The sequence below is a fragment of the Acromyrmex echinatior genome, chromosome 14 (assembly GCF_024713525.1).
Source record: "Acromyrmex echinatior isolate Ae372 chromosome 14, ASM2471352v2, whole genome shotgun sequence".
NCBI classification, from domain to species: domain Eukaryota; kingdom Metazoa; phylum Arthropoda; class Insecta; order Hymenoptera; family Formicidae; genus Acromyrmex; species Acromyrmex echinatior.
Window position 1 is genome coordinate 7,921,474 of NC_141865.1, and position 11,246 is coordinate 7,932,719.

General features: G+C 33.5%; 1 protein-coding gene across 1 annotated transcript in view; it reads right to left on the minus strand.

The window, feature by feature from the left end:
• The window catches only part of LOC105152189 (uncharacterized), a 37,202-nt gene extending 26,896 nt beyond the window's left edge, over positions 1–10,306 (minus strand). The window contains 16 exon segments of the mRNA XM_087413225.1: positions 68–181; positions 386–697; positions 780–1,147; positions 1,398–1,406; positions 1,770–2,133; positions 3,381–3,869; positions 4,543–4,695; positions 4,780–4,861; positions 5,276–5,549; positions 5,771–5,859; positions 5,962–6,148; positions 6,474–6,657; positions 7,248–7,571; positions 7,574–7,607; positions 8,088–8,196; positions 10,273–10,306. Coding sequence (XP_087269351.1) covers positions 68–181; positions 386–697; positions 780–1,147; positions 1,398–1,406; positions 1,770–2,133; positions 3,381–3,869; positions 4,543–4,695; positions 4,780–4,861; positions 5,276–5,549; positions 5,771–5,859; positions 5,962–6,148; positions 6,474–6,657; positions 7,248–7,571; positions 7,574–7,607; positions 8,088–8,196; positions 10,273–10,306 — 3,126 coding nt within the window.
• Positions 10,307–11,246: the final 940 nt, after the last annotated feature.

Genomic DNA, 11,246 nt, shown 5'->3' on the forward strand with positions numbered 1-11,246 from the left:
CTGCATAGGTTCGAAAAAGGTTCTCTTTATCGTCGCTCTTATAATAATTATTTTCGAAAGTGTTTACTTGAAGCAAAAAGTTGTCCGAGTCATTTTCTATCGGTGGCTGCCGGTGCAATCGTCTAGGCGACATGGTCGTACATTGCTGCAAAACGTTGTCGCAGAGATCCAATGTATTTTCCTATAATCAAACATTTCATCAAATAATTGGAATGTCTCGATCACTTGATCTTTGTTAATGAAACCGCTATTTATCTCGTTATAAATTATAACAGACAAATACATTTATGTTATAACGCTTATAAATTAATAATTAAATTTTTTACTTCATTATCTTTTACAAAATAATTTAAAAAAAAAGAATTATATTAAAGATTTTACTTACAAATTTAGGTTTGTCATCGATAACTTTGACGATGTCACCTTCCTCAGTCGTAGTAATAATTCCAGTACCAAGTCTTTTACCGAGTATTTTCACCTCCTTTTTACATCCTTCCGATGCGTCGATGATGTTAGGTACACAAACATTTTGCATGGAAGTATTCTTGAGGAACTGTTCGTAAGGACTGAGGAATCTAGTATCTTGATAGTGCGGAGCCATAAACTCATGACTGTGATTTTTCGGTCCCAAAATCTTCACCTCATTTAAGCCAGGATATAGCTTCGGGGGTGGTAAACAAAACTTGTCACTGAAAGACTATAAAATTCGTCGTATAAATGTATTCTCGTAACGTATTCTCAATAACTATCGCTCGCGCGCAATGTTTAATTAACTGTACCTTCATGCACTGACTTCCGGGGTCGAGCATCTTCATGTCTGATTGACCAAAAGGCACTAAGCCAGTATCGCAGTCGTCGTCAAAGACTGACGACAATTTCATCTTCGGATCGTATTCCGAATGATGATCTTCCATGGGAGAGACACCAAGAATATTTAGATCTTCTGCGAGGCTTTGATTGCTCTTTAGGTACGGTAATGTCTCGCTCAACAATGACAATGGCGTATGGTTCTTCATGAACAGAGATGATAACGAGGATTGCGAACTGGTAGATAGATTCGAGGGATGACCCAAAATGCTCGTTAGATCTTGCTGGCTCGATGTTACAGTCATTACTGAAATCGATAATAACAAAAGTTGTAATACTACTAGTTGTAGTACTATTTCTAAACGAATCTATTTTCTAACATCGTAACGTTGCTATGCGTAATTTGTTCTTTCTTATATTTTAATCCGGATTTTTTAATTAAACCTCTGCATACAATCCCGAATTTCACAACTTATTGTTAGTGATCACCTGGGTTACTGAGGGATAGTTACATTTTTTAAAAGGTTTTTGAGTTCTAAAAAAATCTGAAAATATTCTGATATATTTTTTCAACATTAATAATTATTAACTACTTAATTCTCCATCATCCATGTGGAATTTTGCACCTTCCGTCAGCAATTTTCTTTGAACTTCAATGCAAATTTTTTTATATTGTTATACTGTATGTTTTATATTGTTTTTATTTTACTGCATAAAAATCTGAAAAAATTCTTGCATACTTATGAAAGCTTTAATTTTTACTATCATAGAGAAATTAGATTGTATTTTACTTATTTTTTATGAATCTAAATTCATCAAAATATCGTCGTCTTAAGTCTACTTGGCCAGCGGAGAGTTAAATTATAAAAGTACTGTTCAAATTTACTTGAGAAAATGTGCAACAATCTCGAACGTCTAAAGGATTTATGTAAATCGTGATATTACGACATCGATTCACCTACCATCATCATGCCCGGCAAGAGCGCCATCGCCATCGATAGGCAACGATTTGGGACCCAGCAGGAGATCGTCGATTTTGGTCTGGGAAAGAAATGACATGCCATCCACGAAACGATCGTCGAGGCTTTTACTATCGAGAATTCTAATATCTTTATCCTCAAGAACTTCGATGTCGTCCATTGACATACCACTGGACTTTTGGCCGGATTCCAGCACCATGATCTGATTATCGTTGTCGCCGATGATGACATCACTATTATTGCGTATATTCACGAGATTGATGGCATCCGCCTGTTCACCGTCAAGAATCGTTACGTCGTGGGAATTCTGCGCCATTAAGTCGCGGGCCTCGCTGTTCGTCATGACCTGCAGCCATAACGCGTGCGTGTAAGGGCATTGAACTGTTTAAAGCTTCGTCATGACCGGAATAATTTATTACGACAAGGCAAACTGTGTGACATATATACACAGCATACAAAAAAAAATATTTTTACAATATTTTCTAGCCATGGTAATTCCTATTGTTACAAAAAAATCATACAAATCGTAATTATCCTTACAGAGTTGAATCCAAAATATTATATTAAAATAAGATAAATTTAAATCGAGGATTTAAACGGAAATGGATTCTTGAAATTTTAAATATGTAGAATTTGTCTATCAATTTAAATTTTTTACCAATAAAAATCAATTAGCTTTCCGAAGTTACTTCACGGAATTGCAACGGAAATTAGGATTTAATTAAAATTCTTGTAGTATTTGGAGTCTATCGATATAGTGGCTAAAATTAATTGGGTTTCTACGGCTAATTTGAAGAAGCAAAGATAAATTCCAGTTATATGTTCCTATAAGAGAACGTTACACAGCACGTTTCGCAAACGCGGCAACGCAGCAGTTCTCTAAATAGAGAACTCTATGTAAAGGAATGAAGATGCCTGACGTGAATACTCCGAATGTGTCGCGCGTACTGTAAGTCGAAAAGTCGATCGAAAAGACGTCGACGGCGTAATGTCGGTTCTACGTAAAGAAGAGTACGCCATCCTTTCAAAGATAAAGATGTCGAAAGACGATGTTATAACTTGGGATATTCGTATTCTTACATTAAATTCCCACCACATAATAATTGTCTTCGTCTCGATTTTATTCAAGTTTATCACAGTAATCGGGCTTGAAGCACAGTTATCATATAGATAATTCATCTTAACTCTGCTGTTGTCTCTGTTCGGATCTATTTAACCCAAAATGTAATTCTTTTTTAATATATTTACTTTATTTAAACTTTTTTCTTTGGTATTCAATGGCTTCTATTAATGTAAAATCTTTTTCTGTGAAAATTAATTATTTATTTTTTAGAGCTCTTTAATTATATTAATTCAAGCGATATGATCGTATAATAAACGTAAATTACCAACAGGATTAAATCTTTTAGAGCCCGCAAAAATATACCGCACGAATAATTAAATTAAATTAAAGGGAAAGTTATTTTAAGAGAGAGTTTCAACAAGAGATCCAACAATCATTCTGTTCCCCAAACGTGACTATTAACGGACGTGCTGTTACGAGCGCGCTAACACAACTTCATACGTTGAATGTGGTAATCGTTTCTACATTACCTCGTAACGACCGTCCTCCGTGGCGCGAACAAACTGTATTCCACCTTGCGCGGCTAGTTCCAGTAACTCGTTACACTCGTCTATCGACGTAGTTGAGTTCAGGCCATTTTGCCGGTCCGATTCGTTGCGATTGAGCACGGAAGGAGAGAACTGCGTGTCCAATGCTGTCACCAGATCATCTGACGACGACAGATTAAAGAGAGGAGCACGTCTCCTTCTTCCTCGTCTCGCCTTGCAAGATTGACGAGAGAGCTTACCTTGCTCCTGTTCCGCACCAGGAGGCTCGACGATGAAGGTAGATCTGCCATCAGGTTCGATATTCTGCATCACAGTAGCAACCACTGGTACTTTCACCTGAACAGCTTTATTACCGTCAGCATCTGAAGTCTCGGTAGGATTCAAAGTTATTTTTTCTGCCATTCGCAAATCATCGGCAGTCGCAGGTGTAAGTATCTGTGATAAATTATGTGTAATTGTCAAGTACGACAACTAAACACGTCCAATAATTAAATATTATTATTAAGTTATTATTGTTATTTTTGTCATTAATGTCAGTAGATATTAATGCTAATTGATACCTAGGAATTATTGTTCTAAACGAATCCCATTGTAACAGATTAAGCTAGGAGCTATCAGAATTATTTATAGCAAAATAATCGAAACAAATATACTTGCAGTCTACTTGTTGTAATATCAAACATATAAATTTTTAAGTTTCTTGCAAAGTCAAATCCCAATCTTCATCAAATTAATGCGAAAAAATAATAAGCTATATTACGAAATTAAAAAATTTTAATTAACTTCACTATAATGTAGATATTTTTCGTAGATAATATATACGTAGATTATTATACGTAATTATACATAGATTCATTTATTTCATTTCTAATACATAAATAATATTGTTGTACTATTTTGTCATATATTACTTCCCAGACAACATGCATGTCTAAAAGACGTTTTTTAAGACATACATATCTAAAAGATATCTAAAAGACATCATAGATTTTCTAGACAATGCGTATTGTCTGAGTTGATCTTTTAAATAATATGAATAATTTTCATGCTCACCTATCTTTCTTTTGCTAAAAAGCTAAATTTCCGAGATGAGATTTAATTATGTTGACAATTAAAGATTTAATTATGTTACAAGTATACTTACATGCTTATTATTCGCAGCGGACGAAATTTTAACGAGTACTGGTATACCTTTCGCGGGTTTGTAAAGGGCGAAAGGAGTTTGACCCTGAAGCAATGCTATTTCCATCGCTTTCGTATCGATTTTATTTATCATGATGCTGTCCGTCAAATCCGACTTTCATGAAATAAAATGTCAAAACTTAATTACACAATCCGTAATTTAACGTATTCATCGTAAATCAAATTTATATATACTAACCGAGCCGAAATAATCTTTCTCTTTGCTCTCACTTGTTTGACGCCGATCGCCATTGTATAACTGAATGATCCTAACATTCTTGCTGAAAATATATAATCACATATCGCGCATTGAGATATCTATAATTACAATCAATTGTACATCACATGAAATAATAATTAAATATAAACGCTTTGATCGTCCGTCTAGCCTCTGTGAGAAATAAACTAATTCAGAGAGATATCTCTTACAGGAGACTGACCTGTAAAATTACAATTTTGTTTTTAATTCGTCTATATTTAATCATTTCTTTTATATCCAACAAAGATATCAATCAATAATAGAGAGATCGATATTTTTTAATTAAATGAGTTTGAAATTCTATTCGCATTCTGTGGATATTCATTCGAGATGACGGACAAATTCCAATAATTTTTTCAGATCATTTATACGTTTATTACGTCAATGGTTATGCATTGTACATCGCGCTTCATGTCATAGCCTCTTCCTCACGTACCTTTTCCCAGTATTTGGCTCGTTCACTGCGGACTGCGCATTGTTCGTGCTTCGATACTTAATACCGTGCTTGTACTCCTCGTGCGAGCGCAAGGCGAACCGTCGCGGGAACTCCTTTCCGCAGACTCCGCATGAATATTGCATTTTGTCGACGTGTGCGTGCGCTTTTACCTTGTGACAGACCAAATTCGACATTTGATTGAAGCCTTTACCGCACAACTCGCACTTGTACGGTCGCTCATTCGTGTGCGTGAACACATGATTTCGCAAATTGCCTGAAAAACGTTAATTGCTGGATTTTTCGATGGTCATATGTTTTATGCACGTCAATTAATATGAAAAATATATAATAAAATCACTGACATAAATAAATTTAAAGGAGAAAGAGTAAAAAGAAGACTTAACGGAATTTCATTCGGAAATTCTTTCGGACTGAATGCGAAAAAAATTTGCCAATATGAAATAATGGATCTTTGCATACTTGTACGTATTATACCTTTTTGATGAAATCCTTTACCGCACACGTGGCACTTGTGCGGTTTATGTTCCGAATGTGTTTTTCGATGGGAGATTAACGTAGATACTCTATGTAAAATACACATTATTTTAAAACCAAGTGCAAGTCAATACAGAAATCATTTTGTCGTTTAAATATAAAATTTAGAGTTACTAGAGATGATTTCCGACCTGTTAAATGTTTTCTTGCAAAATTCGCACACATAGGGCCTGGCATCGCTGTGTATAGCTTTGTGCTGACTCAATGTTGACAACTGTCGGAAAGCCTTGCCGCAAGCCTCGCATTTAAAGTTTCTCTCGTCGGTATGAGTCGGCAAATGTCTCATCAGAGTGTACTGATGGCGAAACTCTTTTGAACCTGATTCGAATATCAAACGTAAAAGTTTCTTATAACGAATACAAGTTGTCGGGCCTTCGTCGACATTAAAAAGTAATTACTCGCTACACTGTGAAATCGAATGAGAAATCTGAATCACACTTTTCCTCGAAAAAAAATATTTGTCATTTTTATTTTTAATTCTATTTATTTTTTTGTGTAATTTTTTCCTTAATTATTGGCTAATGCGGAAATGTAAGAATTACAATTATTCGTATCAAATATTCTTTATATAAATTAAATTTTAAAATATTTTTTTATTAATTAAATAAGTTCAAATATTATTACGACAAGAAGAATTACGTACAAATACCGCATTCCCAGATCTTGAGCGTCTTCCCATCGCGTTTCAGATATTTCACAAAATGCAACCTGGATCGCGGATCATCCTTGTCGATAAGCCGGGTCGTCGGAGGCGAAGGTCTTTCGGCAACAGGATGTGAATATACAACCACATTCTTGTCCGGCGCGTTAACACTTTGCTCGAAAATCTAAAAAAGAGTTACTTAAATGAAAATATCAAAAGCGAAAAAAATTTTTTAATCTACAAATTGCGAACATAAAGAAGTACTGCAAAATTAAATCATGCAGTGAGAAAAAAATGTTTAATGTTTATGATTATAATTACATAATAAAATAATTATAAACAAAGGCTCCAATCTTTATTATTATTAAAATATTATGTTAGTAATAACTATTATTGTATTATTCTATATACTAAAAAATATATATGCATAATTGACACCAAAAATGTGAAATTCATACACACAAAGTTTGATGCAATTTCAAGGATTGCATTATGCTGTGTAAAAATACAGTTTGCTAGAATACTCCCACAATTATGCATCGCGATGTAGATAGGCAAATACCTGGAGCATAAAACTATAGAAATGAGCGTATGTAAATGACATTCTTCAAAGTAAGAAGAAAGGGAGCAAACTATAATAGATAAACGGAGCAACGTCCGTCAGGTAAAATATTTTATATAAACTGCTGCCGTAACGATACACTCGCTCTTGGCAAACAACTTGCCGCACTAATAGTTCGACAAATATTTAAGATATCTTACTTTGGCACTTACTTTGTACCTTAACGCGTCCTTGCCCACGAGTTTCGTGATGGTACTGTCGATATTGATTACTTCGGAATCTATAGAATCCACTCCCAGGTCCACGCACTCCTCCTTGAAAGTGATTTTACTCGGTTGTAAATCACTCTCAGTTTTGATAAAACTATTGTAGCGATTGATTACTTGGCTCAATTGATGATTGGCGACAAGTCCTAATCCCGAAACACCCGGTACATCACCGTTCTTCGATTCCGGGCCGGAGTCTTCTTTCACGTAAACCTCGTAAACGCTGCATATAGTCGCCGCATTTATTTCATAAATTAACAGAATTAATAAGCAGAATTACAATAAACGTGTCATACATTTTCAATACTACAATATAACAGGTTAATTATATTTTTTTTATAAATACAGAACGAGTAAACTAACAGTATTACACATCAATGTTATAATTTCCTATTCAACAATGTAACTTATGTACAGCATGTGTTACATCACATTGTTGAGTGGATAATTATAATATTGATCTAATATTTTCGTCAAGAAAATTCATCTAAGAAAAATTGAAGAATATTAGCTTTTTATTAAATATTATAACGAAATTACAATAAATATATCATTTCTCTACTATAGCAGACTAAATTCTAAGACTTTTTATATGTATTAAAATTCACTTAAAAAAAACCTGAATATTGCTAACTCATTAATATTAGGTTTTATAAAAAGAAAAGGATTTTTTACATCACATTGTATGATTCAATAATTATATTTTTCTTCGTATTACCGATATTCGAAGAAAGTAGTTCGCATCCGTACTTATGCTGACTATTTACGCGAATGTTGCGAGCTCACCTGATAACTTCGTCCGGAATGGGACGAGGGAATTGCACCTGCGGATCGTCGTACTGAGTTTCCCCTAAGAAGTTGAAAAGCACATTCCGTGGAGAAATTGTTGTTTTATCTTAAAAATAATTACGACGGTACGTTGTGCTGTACAGACACTTCGTATCGTGAGGAGCATATTTGATATTTTGAAATAACTTTATTTATTTCATAAAAATGCATTTTCTTATTTTATACACAACCAAATGCTTTGTTAAAAGCATGATTTTCATAATGTATACTATATACTTTTGAGACTGATCCATCTTTTAAAAAGTCTAATTTTTAGTGTTTGTTATATATCATTATTATCATCATCATCATCATCATCATCATCATCATCATCATCATCATCATCATCATCATCATCATCATCATCATTGTAATTCTAGTAACAATAAATGTGTAATCCTAAAATCTGAAATTCGACAAAGCAGAATAAAAATACTATACTTCCACGATGTTGATATTTTCTTGCTCGAGAGAAAGAAACATGTTTACGATATTATTGTTTGTGGAAGAATTAATCGAGAACCTTCCGTTTTTGTTACTTTTTGCTCAAAAATTCTTCATGAAGGAAAGATCGTTTGTTTGGTGACATAACCGTCTAATCAGCGGATGACATCTCGAGCGAGATAATTGTGATACAATCGTATCGGTATATGCAACACGTATACAGCTCATTTTATACATAGTGACATTACATCGTGTAAACATCTATCTCGAAGTTTCGTCGCGTTCATAAATTATGCATCAACGACATCAACGTTTGCATGAACACCATTGACACTCATTTTATGTGTAATGGGCTTTCTATGATAAATTTCCTAAGCTTTAAGTCTTAAAGTCTTAAGACATAAGAAAATATAAAATAATTACATAATGTAAAATTCCAAAATATCAAAGTTATATCTATTAGATGTACTTAAATACATAATCTAAAATATTTCTAGATGTATATTTAAATAAATACATATAAAAATATTATTAGGTCGAATTCTAGCCTCACCATTGGCATTCCTCTAATTGTGTATCTAATCTTTCGTGCAAGCTAGATCTTTTTTGGTACAAGTGAAATTCTCAAATTTCTCCAAAATAAAGGAGTTCGATTCCTTATTGCTAAGTTATACATTTTTAAACAAATTTCGATTTTTCCTCATTTTTGTTTGAATTTCAATTTTTGAAATAAAAGTTTTATCACTTGAATTAAAAAATTTAGTAATGTGATAGAGATGTTAAAAAATAATTCTGATTTTTTTTAAACTATAAAACAATAAAAAAATTTGAGTTGAATGAAAAGATTCAAATTGTAAATAAAGAGTTAAACATTATATTTTAATATTTGAGTTAAAAAAAATTATCTGATAATTTAATAGAAATGTTGAAAAATGACACTGAATTTTTCTTAAAGCATAGAACAGTAAAAAAACTTGGATTGAATAAAAAGGACTCAGATTACAGGATTAAACATTAATTGCAAAAATATTAACTGAAGCAAGGAGAATAAATATAATCTATAATAACATAATTAATCTGCCATTGTCATATCCGTAAATAAAATAAATTTCTATTATTCGTATTAAATGTATACATGTATATTCTATTATATTTAATTAAATTATATTTAATCAACTTACTAGCTTTATATTCTATTATGTATAAATTACTAATATTTTTTTCTTATTCTATTTGAGAAAATTTTACTCCAAAACGTTTCCGCCATTCTATAATTATCAGGCACCGCAGCATACAGCAAAATGTAGTAAAAAAAAAGAAGCGTACTGTGAACGGCATTCTGCAGAAGGCATCAACGACTCGAGAGGATCCACAAGCTAAGAATCGTCCTTGAACCGTGAATGATGCACGACGAAAGATATGTTTACCGATAAAGCATGTTAACTTTTTTCATTCTCCGAATAAATCGAGACCCGATTTTTACATAAAACTTTTTACGACATGCGACCGATCTTCCCGACGTGTCACGACGCGTCGCGATTCGCGGCTCTGATCTCGGCTTGTTTTGTCTGGCGTCAAATAAACGAAAGCCGCCATTATCAGAGCTCATTTTTCATGTGATGCTGGCGATGCCCGCTCGGCGGATCCGCGACTTTATTGGCGAGGCGAACCGCGAGAACGGTAAGACGGTTATACTTACAGTTGTATCCCTGCATCAAATTGCCGTGTGACATTTTCGCATCGATCGTTCGTGAATCGGTCCCTGGCCGGCTCCTGCCCCCCTCAATGTCATCTGCATTGACCTCCACCGAATAATTCCAGGAATCGAGTAAAAGCACGCTACACGAGCGCCTTCTGACGAACGATCCGAGTTCTAACAAGTCTCGGCAAGATCGTGCCCTTTATTATCTGTTTCGATCTCAAACCCGTCACAAGAGGAACTCGTCGAAATGCAGCTCACTGATTCTTTTGCTCTCACCTTTTGCGAACACGAAGAATCGTGCTATTTAACGTTTCAACAAAAAGGTACGTTTTTTTAATATAACAAATATAATATGATAAAATTAATACGCTAAATTAACTCACCATTTCTTAGCTAAATCTGAGTCTTTTAATTCCAATGTAAATCTTTAATAAAAATTCAAATTTGTTAAAAAAAAAAACGTTTAAATTAATAATAAAGGAACCGGACTCCGCTTTCCTTTATTTTCGAAAAATTTCGTTTGTACCAAAAAAGATCTAGATTGCAAACAGAGGATTAAATATATAATATAAAAAATTATATATATAATAAAAACAATATTAAGTCGACAAATAATCGACGTACGGTTAGCTTGAACTGAAAATCGTATAAATTCGTAAGAAATATTAGTTGCTTTACTCACAAGTGAAATTGAGTCTGAAGTGAGCTGTGTATTTCATACTCAGATTAACGATGTTATTATTTGCTTTGATAAAAAAGTTATCATATGACAACACAGATTCATAACCTCATTTTTAAAGTGAATTTACGAGAATCATTAAAGCACACAGTTTCGATGTATAGATTATAAACAAAAACTCAGTTAAATCTCATTTGTCAGAATGACAAAAGGAATGCGCATTCAACTCAGTTATGACGTCACAAGTGAGAATTATATCTGAGAATCGATGATGTAAATGAAAACTATTAAT